We start from the raw sequence: 21,697 nt of genomic DNA, 5'->3' as shown, positions 1-21,697 counted from the left end.
CTGTGTTTCTAAGTATGGCGCGCACATGTGCTGTGTTTCTTCTGCCCGCGAAAGATATTTTCTTCCATTTCAGTAAACCAATCTCCCTCCCGCGGGAGGCAGGAATGCCCCGTCATCACCATGCAGACAGACAGACCAATGTGGACTCTTAACGACCAACAGAAGTTTTTTTTTTCTAATATGTCCACATAAGTTGCCCATCAAGGTCCCAGCGGACTATTACAGTGAGTAACCCTGTGTAAATTATGCAACAGATCAATGAGGAGAAACTTGACTATCTGCCATGTCAGAGAAAAGAGAATATATGTGTGGACAGCCTTTAGCCTTTCTGATGGTCCACTGGACGTCTGGTTTTTATTCTAGACTGCAACTCTGGTCCAACCGATCAGTTAATCAGCGTTCACTCACAAAATTGCTGATTATATATTTGGGGAACTATTTACTTTCTTGTCCCTGTAGGGAAATTTGTCCTGGACACATTTGTGCAGTTCTATCGCATCAGATAACCAACAACATCCCCTGTTGCTCCAAATGATCCACAGAGAGCACTGCTCTGATGGAAACTGTGATGGACATCGAGCTCTGTGGATTATCCACAGTCACAGGGAACATTGTTTCTGGAAAGACTCACTGCTGTTGAATTTTTAAAATGTAATTTTTCAACGCTGTGAGCAGCACAAATGAACCTTCATTCTCCTCCAGTGAACTGGGGTAGAGGCCCCAATCTGAGAGGTGGATGTCTCACACCCAGGACAAGCAAAGTCAAAGGAGGGAAATGAGAAAATGTTAAGATGATTTGAGACATTTGGATCCAGCAAGTAAAGGATAATGCCCAACAAGGTGGCCGTTTAGCAGGAATTCAAGATTCCGGACACCACGAAGGGCATTATCCCACGGTCACTTGCGAAAGACAAAACATTGAGACCACTGGCGTTTATTTTCATGCGTTCTGCGATCAAAATATAACAGCATTCTCTGTGAGTGTTGAAGTTAGGATATGTGACTCCCGGTTGGCCATCTGATTTCTCTCAGTGTAATCACTGTGTCGGGTTTAACCATCAAAAACAGAACAATGGTAAACTAGGACGACCCCTGAAGTATTCAGGATGGAGCGTCCCCAGTCTTTTGGCCTTGGAGGAAGCCTCAGGGGTCTCTGCAGGGTTAATCCTGTGAGCGCCAGGACCAAGCTAATGAGGAGCAGCACGGGGTTCTGTTGGGAATTACAGGCTCAGATCTGAACCAGGCTGCACACTCTCCATCCCCACCAGGCCGCCGCGCTCGGAGGAGTTTTGGTTTTTTTTGGCTGGACGGGCCCTCTCCTCGGCCTTCTGTACCGTACCCTGGGGTAGGGAATTATGTGCAGGGAACTCTCTGAGCCTCTCCGCCGTCTGACAATCACTGCAGCACAGTCTCCACAAACGGAAGCATAATGTGACGGGGCTGTAGGAGACGTTTGACGAATGAACTGTCTTGTCAGGGCAAGCTATGCCCGTCATCGTGGGCATGCTGCTGCTGCAACATGGAGAATTACACTGAATCATTAATGGGGCTCACAAAAGGAGAAGGAAACAGGACAATTTATGAAAATGACTCTTCTCTCCGGGCTGTGCTATGATAGAAACCAGACCCATCCAGTAGCACAGAGCCTTCCTGCCTCTCTGGCCTCAGCAAAGGCTACACTCAAAGTGATGACCTCCACTAAGCCCCGGACTTTGTTCTACATACGTCCATATGGCCTTAATGTCATGCAATGAGCAGAGACCTCATAGATGGGGGACGTGGTGAAAAGAGACCTGGTGTGCGAGACCCAGGCTTGGTGTGGGGCGGGCTGGTGGGTGACAGATATTTGCCCCCCCGCCTCACTGAAGAACATTTCTTTTCATTCTGCGCACAACAACTCAGCCAGAACTCCATCTGTCTATCAGGAACAGCTGCCACATGTGTGCAGCGTATCAGACATCTGGTTGGGGACCTGGTGACTACATCCCCAGAAAACAAGCTCCCAGACATTAGACGTGGAAGTATCTCGTCAAGATAGGTTTTTCTACCAGCCATGCTAGCGTCATGTGTCTGTGGATGCGGATCTGTTCAAGACTGAAGGTCACGATGCACCGATGGTGAATCTCAAGAACTTTGGCGACCCACTAACGTTTCTTCTCGCCAGAGCACGAGGGTGACATCTGGGGTTTTGAGCTATTGGATGAACTTTTTGAAAATAGGGTTTGGGTGACATGTTGATGTTGTTATCATGATGTGAAGCTGGAATCTCTCCATTTTGGATATTGTTATATTGTGATCACAGCCTCACAGAGCTGCCAGTACGGCTGCAGACTGATTGTTTGGTTTTCTGTCTCAGTCATTTCTAGTTGTGTTTCTTTTCTCACAGATCCTCCTCATTTTTTCTCCCATACAGATCCTCTCCTCCCAACATATTTCACTCCCATGTTTGATATGACTCCACCCTCCTTCACCAACTACTTCCTCCCTGAGGGCTCAGAGAGCCCGTTGCCAGGAGAGACGACAACGTCCAGCGCCGGCTCTCCTCGCTTCCTCGGTCACGGCCTCAATGAAAACCTCATTCCCATCTACTGCTCCATCCTGGCTGCTGTGGTGGTGGGCCTGGTGGCCTACATTGTTTTTAAAAGGTCAGTTACTAGAAAAGGACTTGCGTGAAAGCTGCTTCTCGCTTAAAGACATTATCACAATTGGGTTTTGGACCTCGGCCGTGATAATCTAGGACAAAGAAGGGGAACAGTGATGGAGATGATAGTCTAGTGGGTGGTGTTGGGTAAAGTGACAGATGTGGCCCCGGGCTAAAACATGACAGTAAGGTCGCTTGTAAAATATTCAGGCCTGCCATGGTTAAAAGAGGTTTTTGACCCAGTTCTGGAGAAACACTCAGTACCACGATGAGTTTTTACAAAAAGGTCACAACACATAATGCCTTACAGAGGTTACACACACACAAACACATTAGCGAGGACACGCAACCACACGTGCAAGCCCCCATACGAAGATAGAGGAACAACACATTCGAAGCAAGTAAACAAGCTCATTAGAGGCATTGATTGTTTGAAGAGTGCCGACCAGGGGAAATTCAAGTGCCAGATTTATCGGCAGAGTCACGCACACATCTGCGTAGAGCTCCTCCTTTACTTATCGTCAACCATGAACGGACTCCTCCAACACACAATATGTTATATGTAAACACGCCGAAGTGCTAAGTGTAGCACTCAACACACCATGAATATTAAAGTCATTCATTAGCGAGTTCTTTCATTGTCTTGCTTTCTGAATGTTTTATGTGGATCTTCTTCAAGTTTTTATTGTATTTGTTGGCAAATATGTAGCACATATTGAACTTGCCATGGTTTCAAATACTGTTGTAGCCAGCCAGCTAAGCCAGCTAGCGTCAGCTCCAAGTGTTGTTTGAAAAATGCTGTGTCAACTTGAAAAAAGCTTGTTATAAAAAGTCTTATATGCTAAACAGGTGTCATGATATTGTGCTAACAGACTCGGGAAGTGATGCTTTTCTCAGGCTACAAGATAATCAAGGAAATAACAGAAAAACATTGTGTTGCAGAGCGAGTTAGTCCTAGTATTTGACAGTCACACTGCCATTTTGTTCTGTTTTAAGCTGCTATATGTTTTTCAACAGTACAAATTCACGTTTAACATCAAGAGAAAATGCTTTTAGGCTGATGACTAACTGATGTGCTTGGCAAACGGTGTGAAGGACAGCGCCGCTAATGTTTTTTTTTTTCACATAACCCATAACCCAACCAGCCAACTTAGTAAGCAGCTGTTTTGGAAGCCCCTGGTCACTGTGGCTATTAAGCTAATTAGCTGGACATGCTAACAATTGCAGCTTATATCAGAGCAGACAGACTTGTTACGTTGTGTAAGTGGTGATCAAAACCCACAACTCAGAACTCGTAGGGCTGGTCCTAAAAGTTCGCTAGCTCACTAGCTCAACCGGCTAACTCTCCCTTCACTAACTGCAGCTGTCAGTATGTAACGTGTAATTCTTGGCACAGTTCAAATGGGATCAAAACATTATTTGAAGGAATTTGACTCAATTCTTCATCCCTCTTATGTAATGGTTTTCAAAAGGATAAAATATCTGATTTTGTTTAGGGAAATTGTTTACCCACAGAGATCTGTGAGATTTGTGTCACCACTACACGTCCTCTGGATATCTGACATCGATTTTCCATCGGTTTTTGCCTTATAGCTCATAACTGCTGTGAAATCCAAACGTCTATAAATCAGGTATTACATCGAGCGGATCCTTATCTTCCTTTAACATGCCTCTTCTCCGCAGGTGGAATAGCTGCAAGCAGAACAAGCAGGCAGCTAATAACCGTGCAGCTACAAACAACCAGATGGTGACGCCGGAGGGAGAGAAGCTGCACAGCGACAGCGGCATCTCGGTGGACAGTCAGAGTCTGCAGGAGCAGCAGCAGCAGCAGCAGCAGCAGCAGCAGCAGGCCCAGGCTGAAGTCCAGGCTCAGCCCTCACACTCACAGGAACAAATAGGTACGCTTAAAACTCACTCTTATTAATTATAAGTAGTTTTTCATAATGGAACCAGGGCTTTAATTAAGGCAGGGCAACAGTCAAATGCAGTTGTAGTGAATCAGGTATTGAGGGAGTTATATTGTAAAATCGGAAACGTTTTTTCAGTTTGTCTGATGGACTTTCTGCCATAATTTTTATGAATATAAAACATTGTATATGTTATTGCAATAAACGGGTTAGGGTTAGGGTTAGGACAAAAAATGACAAACTACGACTAGGACGATTACCAACAGAGTGAAAAATGATCAGCTTCGTCATACGGGCGAGTCCTAGCATCAGTTAGCTAAACCATGAAATGCGGTAATGGGGAATTCTAGTATTGGTTTTTTTTAAAAACTAGACCCTCTGTTTACATGTTTTGGTGCGTTAATGATTAAAACTTACGAAAGGTTTTGGAAGCTGTCCAGCAGCAACAGGGCAGGACTGAAATCTTGCGAGGGATGAGTTGTTGTAGGAACACGATGGGGGAAAGGTGAGTCACAGTTGGACCGAAGAGCTCAGAGTATTTATTTCCAGAGTCGCGTCTGTATATTTTACCGATTCGGACGATCTAGATGAGGCAACAGCCATAGCAACTCACGTCATGAGGTTCCAGAGCCAGACGTCTTCTTGAGTGAGACACGTTCTGGTTACAGAAAGGATTTTAACATTTGACAAATGTTATTTTCTTAGCAACTGGTTCCGTAATGCTGTCAGTTACTTGAAGATCAACCTCAAAATAAGCACTTTTTAGTGGACGTACTTTGACCGTCACAGTTGCCCCAGAGGATTACGTTGCAGCCGGTGAACTACAGGACAGATTCAAAAACATTTACTAGACATGAATCAACACAACAAAATATGTAAATATAGGGAGCAGGTTTAAGAACACCTGAAATCCCATTAACCTATTTGCGTATAACATCTGTCAGATATGAATAGTTGATCTGTCTTAACCCACAACTTTAAACTCTGAGCCACTCATCCAAGTCAGAATACGTTCCTGCTTCACACCCTGGCTTGCTAGCTGCCAGAGACAGTCACTGTCGATTACATCAAGATACTCTGCTCCAACATGTGTGGTGTTTTTTCCCAGTGAACCTTTTATCTCAGAGCACAGACAGAAACATTTTTTTTTTTGTGGTCGAGATCCAAAACAATACATCACCTCGGCGCGGGACAAACACCTTGCTGCCTTGGTAAGGCCAAATCTTATATGCACTGATGATGTATTAGACTCCAGGACTGTAGAAAATATTGATTTTGAGGCCCTGCAGCAGCAGCAGGACTGTGAGGCATGTTGATATATAGATTTGATTCAATGCTTCATGTTTTAGTTCGGCTATATGCCTCCTGATCACAAATGTTTAGGAATAGCATCAGAATGAGGATGGACTATTCAGTGCTGACAGACACATGACACAGTTTCTTATTTTACAGCACATCAAAGACTTGTGTTGTATAAGCAAAGTCTGTAACTGCATCTGATTGATCTATCTTTGCCTTTACTACTCTTACTACTCCTCCATCTATATTTGTCTCAGTTTGACACATGAAGTATTTCAAATGAACGTCTGCTGGAACGACTTACATGTGTGGACTTGCAAGCTGGACGAAAACCTAAAAGGTTCTTGTGAGATTAACTCAGTAGATCATATCTGGCTTGGAGAGATAACGACAACATTACGCACTCTACTGATCTATTATAAAGCAATTTACCAGGAGCTTAATTTACTCCTTTCAGTCTGGTGCTCTAAGGAGTGTTGAGTCCGTGACTGGGCAGCGTGTACAGTAGTTAGCACATTCCCCCTTCTCTTGTAATTAATAATAACAGGTATGTTTTGAAACTGAACTCTAAGTTCACTGGAGCCAACTGAGGAAACAAGTCTTTTAAAATGGGTGAGAAATATTTAGTTGGGTCTTTTAAAAAAAAATGCTACATAGCTTCTCAAAAATACTGAGCATGGTTTTTTTGCAAATGTAACTCAAACCAGAGGAAATAGTCCGTTTCTTGGGGACTCTTTTTAGCCACGGATTAATACAAATTTGATGCTCTATTAAGTATTTATGATCCCAGAATACGTGAGTGGGACTGACTCAGTTTTCTAGACAACAGACGAGGTCTACAGCACAGAGGAGTAAGCTGCAACAAAGAGAATACCTGTTAGTTTGATCAACATGCTGTTATCTTAACAGGACTGGTCAACCGTCTTACGACTTTCAACTCTCAAAATGTCCCGATGTGATCTGAGGCTTTAACTCGGAGCCGGGTACAAAAACGTGTCTCGTTGCACACCGCGTGGAACCTGCGCAAAGTGGCTGCAAAAACAGGATAACCTTTAAACGGTTTGGGAAAAAAAAATAGAGGGAAGTGCTGCAGGAATGAGATGTGACCTCTGTGGAGCAGTCTGCCTTCCCTTTATACTCAAATAGCACTCACATTAAAGAGATGAAACCAGCATTCTCACCCGATCTATACTCATAAAGCGGAGAAGCTTTTTACCTGCAGAAGACGTCTCGAGTTCAGTCATGATCTTGTTACACATTCAGTCATTCATGCCCCCCCCGACTTTTTCTCTCTAAGGATCTCATACGTTTTCTTCTCAGCATTATCGCAAATAGGCCTTAAAAATGGTTATACAGGGAGAGTAATGAGCTAACAAACCAAACAGCTGATTAATCCTCCCTCAAGAAACAATCCCCCACCACTGTGTCTTCTCTGGGATAGCCATTACATTCTAATGAGGCTTGGGAAAAAGCTCATTTTGTTTTTGTGTTTTGTCGGAGTCCCTTCCATTCTTCCACTCAACAAATGCAAAGCCTGCTGCACGTTGAAGAAAAGAAGGAATTTCTTTTGGAGGAATGCCTCGGCATTGGTTCATTGAGAAGATGGCTGTCCCGCTAACCCCGTCGCCTCTTTAACTGATTGGCTCATTAGCAGGTGTTACGAGATGGGACCCAGGCCCGCTCGAGCTGCCTTTCAAAACCCGATCCGGCATCGGCGTTTAGCACCTGCTAATTGGCATTAGTGCTGTCTGCGGGTGCGGAAGCCATTAAAAAAGGCGAGCAAGAGCTCTCGTGCTGGGGGCGGCTGGGTCCTCCACAACCTACTGGGTTTGTTAAAATACACGAGAGGGCGAGAATATGCGCCATAAATCCACGATAATCGCAGGGGGTTTCCTCTTTCCAGTGAACCATATTTTACTGGCGGCTGAAATAATGGGAACACCTCCAGTCAAAAGAAGTCAAATAAGCCTTTAAAGGGGGAAATAGAGCAATGAAAATGTCCCGTGTTTTGACTGACAACAATCAGAAGAAGGTATTCCCTGCATGAGTCACCGGTGAGGAGCGAGAGCTGCTATGTGAGGGATGCTCGGCCTCGTTTCGTTCTGCTCATCTCCATTAAAAGGAAACGACCATCTGTGTGGCACCCCTCCCTGCCCCCCCCCACACACACACACAATCTCCCGTCCTCTGAATCATGTGTTTAAAAATTTAACAAAACTCTAAAGCCCTCTCTCACATCGCCTATTCGTGCATCTCTGCCCTGTGTTTGACCTCACAGTCCGCACAAAGTGGCGTCAAGGCGAAACGCTGGTCCAGAAGAACAATTGCAATTCGTGCAGCAGTCGGCGAATTGATATTCAACAGATTAAAGAGTACAATCAGTAGACTGGTAGACCTTCAACTGAAAGCCAGAGGGAAATAATGATAAAAATAAGCCCTTTATTGCAGCAATTACTCAACAACTATCGAGGGGTCGCAGCGTAGTTCTGCCGAATGTTTGTGATTCTGCGTGAGAGCCCGGGGGAACTGCAGCAGCTGAACGGCACAACTTTGAGTGTGTAACAAAATCCTGCAGCAAGTTACAGTAACAACGTGATGCACATTCAATAACAGCGAAATGGATGACTCATAATGTGTTGTCATTCTCCCACATGAGGGAGTCTCAATTAAACTTGTCTATGTGGAAGTATTCCCACCATCATTCGATGACTGCAGCATTAGTCACGGGCAATATCAGTTTACCAGGTGATGAATTATTCTTCTTTTGAACCGGTATTCGGTGCACACACACTTTTTTTAAGGCTCAAGGCACTCATAGAGCTTCGTGACAAGAAATATGGAGAGTATAAAACAAAAAAAATCTGGCAAACAACAAAACAAATATTTCCACGAAATCTGAAGAACCATGAAAATAAACAATCTGATGCCGTATCATTTGCCCCAGACGGTCAGACTACTTTACTGCACTAGCTTGCAAGCAACATGACACGCCGAGGGTGCATGTGTGAGTGTTTGAATTGAGGTCAACCTCTAACTGAATTCAGCACTCATCTGAGTGCTCTTTCTTCATTATCCCCCTCTCCTCCCTGTAATATCATGTCGAAGGTGACTTCTGTGGAGCGCTGCTACACTCAGGTTTATAAAGGGGAAATCAAGATAAATCCAAAAAGTAATCACTGAGCTCTCCTCCTCGTCGATAAACAGTGTCGAATAAGTGCAGTCTGGTGTGACTGGGTGTTTATTCCTCCTGAAGATCTGGCTCTGAACCCGACTCTCTCCTTTAGAACTACCCAGCTTTGACCAGCTGTTCCATTTGATAGAATAGCGCGTTCCTAAAGCATCAAACATGCCTGAAAAGGCGCAAACTGACTGTACTGAAGGGGCTTTTACGTGTCTCTGCCCAGGGGTATAATGACTAACAAGAGGTTCATGAAACTGGAGATTCAAATGAAAAACTACTAAAATAAGTTATGCAGTGAACCACTGCCCTCAGAGAGACATCAGTTCAGCCAGCAACATGGAAACAAGTAATATTTGTTTCAAATTAGTGAAACAGTCTCAATGTTTTCCTGGGAGTTCTTTTGATTACTGTGAAGCTGTCTCAGATTTCCCCACATTTCTAATGCTTTATCACATCTAAGGGTCCAATCAGGATTGCCTGTATGTGGTGCTGATTAAAGAAAGACGGCGGACCGGTCATACAAGGTTTTGCCAAGATTGAGAGTTCACATTTCAGAAAAGATTGAAAACTGGTTTCGCCGAAAGACAGCTTGTATTGATTCCTGGAATGAGGTTAGACTCTATAAAACATCGGACAGCCATGTGGCCGTCATTATCGAACACTGCCTCCAAAAATGAGCTGTGATGCCAGTTCGGAGCCAGCCACACTGAGGTAGAAGTGTAGGTGCGAGCCACTGTGTGTGTGTGTGTGTGTGTGTGAGTGTGCGTATGTGTCTGCTTTACAGATGGCTTTGCACTGGCCATCATCAATGTCTCCCTGCTCATTGTCACTGATGATGCCTGTAGAGTGTCTGTTTAAACAGGAAGGAAGAGAGAAGAGTGCCACGCATTTCGGCCGTCACTGGACAGAATCAATGCGGATAGAAGCCGTGAACAGAGAGGCACGGCATGGCCGTCCAAGTGTATCTTATAGCGCTGAAATATGTTGAGAATTATTAGTTTTCAGAAAGGAAAGGGAGTGAAAACAGAGGGAGGGGATGACGCTATAGGCAGACAAAAGAATCCCCCCTCTTTTGAAGCTTTAAAATAAACCCTCTTGTACGACACTTCCCTGGCACAAGGATGCATTTATAAAGGCGAGAATACACCCACCGGACTCGGAGGTCCTCTCAGGAACGCCTCTGCATTCCCGAGGCATCACCATGGCTTCCCACAATTGACAGCAGGTTAAGAGGTTTGTGGGAAAAGAGAGTATTTGTCTCCCATCCTCATCCGGCTAATGACTCCAGTTTAACAGGTTCGGGATGAGTGAGTGACACCACAGGGCCCCCTGCAGGGAGAAGTGCGATTATCAGGGGCTTTTAGAGTTTTTTTTTTCCATGCAGGAGGGCTTACAGTATGCAAGCGTTTCGGCAGACAGGGAGGGGATTTAAATAAAAAACCCTGGCCCATGAATGAGAAAGGATTCACCTTAATCACAGGATTTTCCTCCTCTTACTTTGTGAATATGAGAAAGGTTAAAAAATGAACCATGTCTGATTTAAATATCAGCCAGGAATCACCTTTCGTCTTGACTTATTCCTTTTCTACTTTTCTGTCTGCAGTAGTGAGGGTCGATGGCGGCCCCCAGCCCGACACGCCTCCCCCCGAAGTCTGAGGAAGAGGAGGACGAAGAGGAGGCGTCAGAGCTGAAGACAGGGAGAAAGAGAGCGGAGACTTGGAAATGGTGGACCAAAAATAAAGAGAAAGCGCTGGGGGGAGGGAGAGGGTGGTGGGGGAGGCCTACATGGGAATGTAAAACTGACTCTGATTCATTTGTGAAGTGGCCACAGAGCAAAAGACTTGACTTGTGCGGACCTCTCAGCACCTTTGGGCCACAGTTCCGACTCTTCATCCCTGCACATGGAGTCCAACTCTATCTATCCGTGTGCCTGGACACGACCTCTACGGCAATATCAACCACTATCCTGTACCGATGTCACTGCAGATACATAATCACAGATATATGCCAGTGCATCTCGTATTAACAGACTATTCCAGTATTTAACATTGACATAATTCTCACTAACTGCCAGCTTAGTATCCTCTGCCCCCCTTTTTTTGCCCCAAGCTTTTCCATTTTCTCCTCCTGTTCCACCATCACTAGCCACGAAACGTTGTGTGCCTGAGAGGTAAATAGGCAGAGAGGCTCTCCATTATCTCCTCGTGCATTGAAGGGACCTTTCCTCCTCTCACATCTTTCCTCCATGGCGTTCCCACTCTCAGATAATCCTCCGTGTCTCTCTCTCTCTCTCTCTCCGTAGGATTCACTCTATTAGACCCCCGTCGTCGTCAGTGATACAAAAAGCAGCGGGGGAGCCGTGAGTCACTCCCAACTCCCATCTGAAGTTTTCTTGTTCTTTTATCATTAACCGGAGACGCATTTCATGGCATGTTGTCTTGTTGGATGTTTGCGCCATTGTTTGGAAAATTGGGCTGCACCGACTGACTCATATTTGGAAAGAAAGGTCAATTGCCGGCACTCTCTCTATCTACCCCCCCGTTCCGGCTCCCTCCAGGGGATTGCGTTTCAGTAATTTCATGCTTATAAAGCAACACACCCTGAATGTTTGTCTACTGTTTGTCGTGCATTACTTTCATTTCTGAGGCTTGCGTTACACGGCTGATTCAGCAGGGTGGCTCCACGGTCCTCGAGATGCACAACGTGAGGGAAACATCTCCGGACCGTGAGCTCTGCTGACTCACTGCGGGGGGTGGGGGGACCAAGAAACCAGAAGCTGTGACATCTCGAGTGACCCACTGTACAGGGCTTCTCATTAAAACGGATGCTGAAATGAATTTTTTGGCACTGAACAAATGCGTGTAAAAGGAATCCCATCTGTCATTTCTTCACACTTAACCGGGTGGAAAATTGGGACACCCCTCGGAGGCGAGCTATCCTCGACTTGCTCCCTCACCACCCCCCCACATTCCCATCTCACAGTCTTACATGTAGCTGCGTCTGCCTGATCGGGTCTGATAAACAGGGTTGAGGCGCTAATGCATCCGCAGCGGCGGCGCTCACGCCAACACGAGGCCCATTAGAGAGACGTCCTGACTGGCAGGTAGTAATTACCTCAGGGTTTCAGCTTCATTTACCCTCTGCTCCGCTCGGCTCAGCCACCTCTCATCAGGATTAACGCTGCGGACAAAGGAGGGGCGACACGGCTCTCTCTGAGGCCTCAACGTGACATTACAGACCCCGCATCCAAGCCCGAGGTCCGCTGACATTTACTATATCACCACGGTGATATGAAAGCACTTAGTGGAAAAAAGCCTGGGTGGCACCTTTTAAAAAAAAACACTTGACGTTGGCCCCCCCGCTGCTTTAAGAGTAAGAGCGGTCGACATAGATATAGAGTAAAAGATGTATACCGGAACTGAGCTTGTCTGCACTGCTTTAGTTTTCCTTCCTACAGGGGCACGCACTTTCTCAGGGTCCCTCTTGTTGTGGTCTGACTAAAAAAGTTACCAAGAGATCTGTAGTGGATTTCTGTGAACAGTCTGTAGTTGTATGATAGAGTAGACAGGTGCATGTTCAAGAAAAGAAAAAAAGTAGAAGGATACGGGTTGATGTGCATACTAGCTCGCTAAAATGTGAATAAGACAGTGATGGATTTTGGGATATACAGTAGTTTGACATTTTCGGAAATACGCTCATCACTTTCCTGCAGAGACAAAGATGAGAAGATGGATACCACTCTCATGTCTATGCGGTAGATAAAGAGCTACCACCAGCAGCTTGTTAGCTTAGCTTAGCTTAAAGACTGATTAGGAGAATGGGGGAAACAGCTAGCCTGGCTCTGTCCTATCTGCACCGTAAAAGCCATGATTTAAAGGTGTTATTGGTGTTAACGATCAAACCTCTCAAGTGGTTGCCAGTTTGTCGCACTTCCACTAGCTAGCTTGCAGTAGCCAACATTAGCGTTGCTAACGGTAACTTACATAAATGCTGCTCAAGATGGCTAGCACTAATGTTGCCAATGGTAGCTAGCATTAATGTTGCTAATGGCAGCTATCTAATGTTAAAGTTAGTCATGCTAGCTAACGTCAGTGTGGCTTAGCTGATGTTTGGGTAGAATACTTGTCCTGGGCACATACTGTAGTCGAACCATTTTATGTTTTTTCATCCACAAACTGGCAACTACCAAGACTCCTTGTCAGGAGAGAGTTGACAAAACAATCATTTTTAATTTACAATCATAAAAATGCTTTTAAGGAAAAGAGAGTATTCTACGTCCTGCTACAAGCTCTGTAGATGTATTTTAAGAAACGGTTCGTCTGCATCAATGTGACCTTAGACATACTTCGTGATACGTATGATCTAAGTGTAAAACACGACATGTTATGGCTTTTACAGGTTGGACTCTCAACACCAGACAAGTGGTGTCAATCTTCTCATGCAACTCTTGGAGAGAAAGCAAGGACCTGATACATTAAATGATTAACAAGACGTGTTAACTTGTCGGCAGAGTTGGTTTGAGTGTGAGTTTAGTGAGCAGCAGATTGATAAGAATTGATAGAAACTGAGTCGTTTTATACTGTGTGATGCTGCGTGGATCGGTCACACGGTCGCAAACATCTCAAGACAATTAAACTTCCTGCTCTCCTCACGCTTGATTCATATTGTATCAATAGAGACAAAAACAAAAAAAAAGCGTGATGTGGACATGTGACCACACACACACACACACACACACACACACACACTGAGCGACAGTGTATGATTCACTCCTCTATATAGAGAGCCGGCATGAATCATCCAGATCCTGGCTGTGGCAGACACATTAAAGCGGACGCTGCTACAGTATGAGTGACCAGAGTGTTGATTGTACTATTAAAAAAAAGAAAAACTCCCTCGACACTCTCTCTCCTCCCCCGAGGCCCAATCAGCCCTCCAGCAGCGCGCTCATCTACCCTGAACCGACTTATTCTCTTCCTCTCACAGTGTGAGCGGTGACACACACACACACACACACACACACACAACGTAAGAATGTACAACCCGAATACAAACAGAAATATGCAAGACACATTCAAGGATAAGGATTACATTCGCCTGCATTCTGTTGCTGTAAACTGTTTTTTTTTTTGTCTTTCCCTGTTGGTTTGTATTACGAATGGTGTTACACTTTTGGAAGCAGTATTTTTTCTAACTGATATGTTATTTTGTAGCACTTATTAGATACGAATGCACTCAAAGAGTGTACCACAGTTCAAGTGCCTGTGTACAGTGTCAGGTGTCTTTGAGTTCAGAAGTTTGACTCTATTTTTTTGCTGTTTTTTTTCCACTTATGTTATGATTTTCTTGTGCATTTCTTTGATATGTTGAGTGCAAATGAAGGTTTTTAGTAACCAGACGTCAGAGCTGTAGATGAACTCGGAGACTCAAGCAAACTGTATAAACCTGGCGCCGATATAGAGAGACTGGCAGTACCAATAGGTTGCCAGTAGTGATCACATCCTGTACGCTAACATGCTATAAATACGGGCAACTAATAAGGTCATGTAGCATTACGGACACACACGTCACCCAAGACTTCTACTCCAAAAGACTCACATATGCTATAAGACAACAGAGATCAGCTCTACTGTGCAGAGGTTTTGCATGTACAGCAAGTTTCATCGTGTACCTCCATTTCAGAGGACGACGGGACACGTAATGCGCCATCACGTGGAATCAGTGGGTCTGCGATGTCATTACAAATGTGACACAAACAGATCAGGACCTGCTCCCCGGGGGGAAAAAATGCTGAATGTCACCTGTACTTACCTACTAATGTAAAATGCATTGTGTAAATGTGAATTTCTTAGAGTTGATACAAGATACAAAAAATTACACAAAAAAAGGAAAAAAAAAATGTGTGCAAACGAAATGAGCATCTATAACACAATAAACAGAGATGTCATTGCATCGTGTGTCCGGTTTGTCTTTGACGCGCACAGATAACTCTGAGGTTGAATGTCTTAAAGGAGTAGTTCCCCCATCTTTGGGGGGCGGGGGGGGAGTTGCACGGTGTTGTTAAACGTACCCAGAAGTCACGCTTGAGTAAAAGTAAAGATACTGTGTGAAAATATAAAGTGTGTAAGTCAACTATAGAAATATTACTCAAAGTTCAAGTAGTCACTCAATTGTAACAACCTGACCGATTATCTGATCCAATACTCAGCATTTTTTTGACATCAGAAGAGGGTTTGGGAAACATCAGCGGGCGTTTGCTCTGATAAAGAAACATTTTAAGATGGTCAAATTATTCCTAAAGTTGACTGTATATCCCAGACTCTCTGCGGACGTTTCTACACAGACAGACAGGCATTTGGTCCCCCCCACCCACCCTTTACAAAACACCCAAGAGCATTTGTGAAAATTACCTCGAGCAAATGAAAATAAAATGCTGCACAACCAGAAAGTATGGAGTGGCAGACCAGCAGCCAAACCACACTTGAAAAGCAGGACCATATGTGTGCGTCAGCCGGACCTACAGTGTGGTTCCCTGCAGTCTTATCACCACTTAAACATTCTGGGGTCCAACTGGGTTTTTTTTCCCTTCCTGCTACGTGTCAGAGATGACTCCTCAGAAGCATAAAGGACAGTGAGAGGAGGAAAGTCACAGATAAAAAACTCCACCAGTTTCAACAGCAGCACTTCAGTTTTTACTCGGCTGATCTCGCAAGCAGGTTTGTCTGGAAGAGCAAAACAAAACCAGCAGTATGGAGTGTTTTCTTTTACGACGTTCTCCCTCCCTGTCTGGTTTCGATATGACGGCCTCGATGCAGCAAACCCGGGCTGAGATGGGGTTGACAGATAGACTGCAGAATTTTAATTTGATCAGCAGGGAGCACTTATATGGAGACACTAATCAAACGACGTCAAGATTAATCAAGACTGCAAGTCAGCTGAAATGGCAGGAAAAAAGGGAAAATCTTAAGATTAAAGGGAACAGACGTGCCCACTGTAGGGAAAAAGCAAAAGATATATACTGAAACATGCTGCGGGTGATAAAACGCCAACGCGACGACGTCACCGACTCGACTCGTGAAGACGCGCACACGGTCACCTTCAGCTGTGGGAGAATGAAATCCTTTGTTCACAGTCACTTTTATTACTAGTTTTAAAAATCAATAAATCGTCGCTGCATTCAGATCACTGAGACATTGGGGCTAATCAAAATATGGCTAAGAGGGCTGACAGCCTCCACCAGCACCTGCCGAGGGGAAATTTACAAGGTGTGTGATCGTTTTACAGCCTGAAGACAGAAAAACAATAACAGACCACAAAGCTGTAAAACACGAGCTGCACGTTCTTATAATTGTCTGTGAAATAACAGTGTTTCTCTGTAAACTTTATTGAAGGTGTTTGATGGTAATAATTTAGTAAAAATCTGTAAAATAAGTGTTTCACTTTAAAACTAAGTGTCTTCACTCACTGAAGGCGTTTTTGTTTGGCTGCCTTCATTTGACCATTTCTTATGTTTTGTCTTTTCTTTGAGTGCAGAAAGTAATTTTTTATTTTTTTTGGTCTTTCAAGTGTCAAATATCCGCCGGTCTGAATGTTGCCTTGAAAGGATTTTTGGGCTTATCTCTATATAGGGGATGGCAGATGTACTGGGCTTACACCAAAGCGAAAAAAGAGACGGTCTTGCACATGAAAACCACATCATCAGTCACTGTTCAACAGGCTGAGATCACAATGTTTATGTTCACTTGACTCTTTTCTGGTTGTGCAGGGCGGCTGTGGCTCAGGGGTTAGAGCCAGCCTCTTGTTATCAGAAGATTTCTGTTTCGATTCCCCTGGTCTGCATGTCGAAGTGTCCTTGGGCAAGATACTGAACTCCAAACTGCTCCTGATGTGCTCGTCGTCATCTTGCATGGCAGCCACCACCATCGGTGTATGTATGTATGAATTACTATAAGTTGCTTTGGACAAAAAGTGTCTGATAAATGCCCTAAATCTAAGGAAGATAATGCTGTTAAAACAAAACCATTTGTGTTTTTTTTTTTTTACAAAGTGTCTGACTTTGACATCCCTGATCCTCAAATTAGAAGGTTTTGCTTCTCCAAACAATATACTGAATTCAGCAAACAGGACTGTACCCTCATCCTGTCGAGGATGCAAACATTTATAAAGAAATAATGGTCCATAAATAACAACTTTTAAACCATCTTGTTAAAATGTTCTCTTGCAAATACAGTCTTTCATCTTAACTAGCAATACAGTGAAAAAATGTTATTTTCTGTATTTTTGTTCTTATTTTTCAAAAACACCGTAAACTCAAATCATTTCCACCAAGTGAAACAGTCAAATTAAGTCATTCTGTCGTGACCTCAACACATCCGATCCCTCAGATAAATCCCCAGTTCTTATGTTCTCTGACAAAAAAATGATCCATTAGTATTTGCAAAATAATCGATGTTGGTTTGTTTCTAACTGCGACTCCGATCTGTTCCAAACCTCAGCCAGAGCAGCATTTGTTCCCTGACAAAACCAAACTCCGACCACAGTGGTGAAAATCATACTGACATTTTTTGCAATGATGACAAAAGGCTCATTTTGTCATTTACTTGTTGCACAAAATATGACATGAAATGAAAACCACATTTAACAAAAAGTATCAAATCCCATCAGGCTGACTGTGGATTGACTCCATGTCGGTGGGTTGTGGGCTTCCATCACTGGTTTGTAAAAAACCCTTTTGAACCATTATTTCTATTTGTTTTTACATGTTTTATTGACTTGTATTTATTGTTTTACTGTTGTTATTCTAAGGTCTCATAAAATTATACATTTTGTTGTCTATATTTTGTTTTTCCTTTCTTTTATTGTTATCCGTGCTGGCTTTTATTTGCTCTGTGAGGCACTTCTGGGAAGATATCTACATAATAATGCCATATAAATAATGCTGAATTGAAAAAACTTGCATTAAAATGATTAAACGCAATGCCAACGAAGAGCTAATTGATGGGGTATTGTCTTGGCAGTACTTTCTTCAAGCGAGCTACGTTGTGGATTGTGCTGCAGCAATGGTTTCAGAAATATCTACGGACAGGTTTATACGCGTTGACAACCTTTTCTCCCCTTCTTTCTCTTGGATGTAATCTCTTCTTTGCCTACACAGAATACTTGCTCCTCCAAAAGACAGGTTTTCAATGAGGTATTCTTTTAAACATCCCGACCTCACCCTGGTTGGAATACTACAGCTGCATATCGTCAGCGTCATGCCGTCTAGTCTTACAGTACCTGGATGAATGCGGGGCCGTTATTAATTCATAACTTATCCTGGCTTTCCCTCTTTCAGAATTACCCAAGCGACAACAGGGAGGAGACAGGAAGCACCGGGATTTATGGCCAATGTGGCTCTCATTGTGCTAACGTAAAACACTACATGTCACACCTCCAACTTCTCTCGGTAGACTCGGAGCAGCAGGTTGCAGAGCAATCAGAACTCTCAAAACCGCCGAAACACATCTGCACTGACAATGTTGGACTGCGACCGCATCGTCTGTGCGCAACGTGGGCGGACGTCCTGGGGGGAGGATATTTTTGGAAAACGGAGCGAGAAGGGCTCCGCGAAGGTCTTTCAATTTGCTCCAAATTGCCAAACTCTTTGTTGTGACGCCGAAACGCCCGACGGGTAAATATACAAGGCGCACAAGGATTCAAAATAAACACGGCGCACTCATCTGCAGAACAAACTTAGCGGGGAGGCATTTCTATCAGGTTCTCAATCTTGTTTTCCATGTTTGTATATCTAGTTTATCAGAGGTTTGACACAGGTCCCTGCAGGGTGAGAAATCAGGCTGCCAGCTCCGGATCATGAGTGGGGCACATGAGGAAACCATCCGGCACAGCAGCAGCATCCCGCCCCCCCCTGGCCGGCCTCTCCCATCCGCCTGTATCCCACGTAAGAAGGAGGGGGACCACCCTGTCCCAGCTCACTTGGCTTAACGCGTCAAGACAGACGAAGAAGAGATGTAAAAGACAAAGCTGGAGCTGGAAAATGTGGAGCGATAGAGTTGCGAGTGATGGTGGCCAGCTGCGGGAGCCTCTCTCCTCTAACACCTCACGCCGGTGGGTCAAGCACAACCCTCATCAGTCAGATTTGAATTTATCACGCCGCACTTGTTGCCGGGGGGACTTCTGAGGCGCGTCAGCTGGAAACAAAAGTTAAAAAAAAAAAAAAAGAAGTGTTTTGTCTCTGTCTAGAAATACGACCCTCCAGGTATCGCACAGAACCACATTCGTCTTACGCTCCGTACAAATTCATAAATCACATCCACATGTATACAAACCCCTTTTGACTATTTACACCTCCGCAGAAGCAAAAGGTAAACATAAAGTCAGCTCATTCCTTTGATGACAGGTAATGAACCACACTAATCACTTCTTAAATAAACTTTTCTTTCCCTCTATAATTAGATACAATAAAAAACCCCAGAATGCCTACGTTCTGTGCCGACGCAGCAACACAATGGAATTCCATGCATGGATATGGTTTAGCCCGGTTATTTCCTGCTTTTCCCTATAAAGCAGTGCGGACAACATAGTTGACTAATGAAACGTTAGAGTGAGACTCGACGGGATTCAGTTTGCCCACATCTATAACTTGACTGTCGCCTCGCATCAGGATGGAGATGAATTATTTTAGGGCCGAGCGAGATTTTATTTTTTCTTTCCTCGGTTCAGCCTCTCCGAGACGGAAGAAATGGAATGTTGGCACCCTCCACTTCACGTCCAGAACAATTTGTATTTTCACATTTAGAGGACTGCATTGTTGGCTGCAAACAAGGCAGAAAGTGACACTGAATTTCAAAGGGAAACTCACGACTGAAGGAAACACAGTGTGGGTACAACAAACAGCATACTCTGCAGCAAGGGTTACAAATATAGACAGTCGCCTTTTTGGATGATGGCATCATTTTGTAAATTTACATTTCAAAGAATAATTTTCATCATAGTAGTATTTAATAAGGTACTAGGGTTTTTTTTTCATGGACAAAAAGTAGACTAGAAAAATACTTCTGACACTGTCACATTTGGGATGTTAACCAGGGCCTCTTTACAGAAGAATGTCTTCACTGCTTCTCAAAAGTTAGAGAAAGAAAAATAGATTTTTTTGAAAGCAATACCTAAACTCACGGCTGTGTCCTATCATATTTCAGAAGTACAACTGAATCATCAGTTATTTAAATCGCCGTTCGTCTGGTCATGTCTGTTTTCAGGCTGAAACCAGTCCTAACTTTTCCAGCAATTACAGTTTGAGAAGCCTTTCTCTCGTTATATTTCGGTTTTCATGACATATCCCATTATCATTGTCATTGCACTTACAGACCAAATAACAGTTATTCGTAGAAATATTTTGAATTCTAAAGCTAAATTGTCATCCTAAGCTTAGTCAAGAAATGTGTTTCTGTACTGCCAAACACTGCCACAAGTTTCTATAAGACCCATGGCCCATTACTGGCTCTTTATACATTGCCTTCATTCTGTCGCTTTCATAGCAGCTCATGACGCACATAAAACTTGAACAGTCAGACGGTTTAAACATTTAAAAATAGCAACGTAACCTGTAGCTAATGTGCTAAAGCTTCATGCAACAACTCAGCACCAGCAGCTGCGACTTTTTCATTTGACCCAAGTCAGTGGAGCTGTTCCTTTGACTTATTGTACTAGCAGCTCTTAAAATTGGATTCAGAGCATCGGGCTTATTATATTAATCCTATTGTTGGACTGCAATTACATTTTTGTTGCATTTTGTAATTCAGTTGTGTTCGCTGTCTCCCTCGGTTTGGGCCGGGTTGTGAGCCTGAAACGCCCAAGACATTTTATGTAACACTGAGCAATTCAAATAAACATGAGCTGACTTACTGTATACACCCAACAGATGATGAATCTACCCTATAACTCTTTCTTTGATATGGAGCAGCATTCAACCAAACCACAACAGCTACACCATATGTTTATCTGTGACACCCACTGGAGGCAAAATGAAACATGAAACCACCACATCTGTAAAGGTCTGCAGACCACTTACTGCCAACAGTAAAAATTTGTGAATGATTAGTTTTTTTTTTCCACTGGCGTTCTCTGATATGAGTTCTTGCCACGTTTGTTTCATGTGTTCAGAACTTGCCTTTTAATAGAAAGCAGACTGAAATGATCCTACAAAACACACAGACTGTGTTTATTTTTTGAGCGGCACACCTTCTCGTCTGTCCTTTGACTCCGAGACAGGGAACGATTTCTCCTTCTCTAATCATCTTCGCTTTTCATCCTGACACACACATGCACACGCAAACATGCAGTCAAAGCACTTGCACGGACAAATTAAGCCTCTCCGCCGCCGTAACGACCGGCGCACAGACGGTCGTATCGACCAGACTTGGCAGACGTGGTTGATGGCCGACGATGAGTGAACTACCTCGGGGCACTGGGGCTGATCAGAGGCGTCACACCGGCTTTTTTACGTTCCTGTTGATACACAGAAAAACAGGGCAAGGTAAAGTGATCTGACATCATTATGCTGCGCTGAGCTTCAGCGCATTGTTGATATCAGTTACATGAAGCGAAACTTCCTCGTCACCAATCAAGCGCCGACAGGGGGACAAACGCACTCTGACTTTCCAGCCAAGC

At 44.0% G+C, this 21,697-nt stretch overlaps 1 protein-coding gene across 1 annotated transcript in view; it reads left to right on the top strand.

Annotated features, from left to right (window-relative positions):
• ngfra (nerve growth factor receptor a (TNFR superfamily, member 16)) overlaps positions 1-14,966 on the top strand; it is a 32,104-nt gene extending 17,138 nt beyond the window's left edge. The window contains exons 4-6 of the mRNA XM_037090092.1: positions 2,414-2,645; positions 4,325-4,539; positions 10,632-14,966. Coding sequence (XP_036945987.1) covers positions 2,414-2,645; positions 4,325-4,539; positions 10,632-10,684 — 500 coding nt within the window. The 3' untranslated portion in view covers positions 10,685-14,966. The remainder of the gene's footprint in view (positions 1-2,413; positions 2,646-4,324; positions 4,540-10,631) is intronic.
• Positions 14,967-21,697: the final 6,731 nt, after the last annotated feature.

The sequence above is a fragment of the Acanthopagrus latus genome, chromosome 23 (assembly GCF_904848185.1).
Source record: "Acanthopagrus latus isolate v.2019 chromosome 23, fAcaLat1.1, whole genome shotgun sequence".
NCBI classification, from domain to species: domain Eukaryota; kingdom Metazoa; phylum Chordata; class Actinopteri; order Spariformes; family Sparidae; genus Acanthopagrus; species Acanthopagrus latus.
The sequence above is the reverse complement of the archived record's forward strand: the minus strand, read 5'-3'. Positions and strand labels throughout refer to the sequence as shown.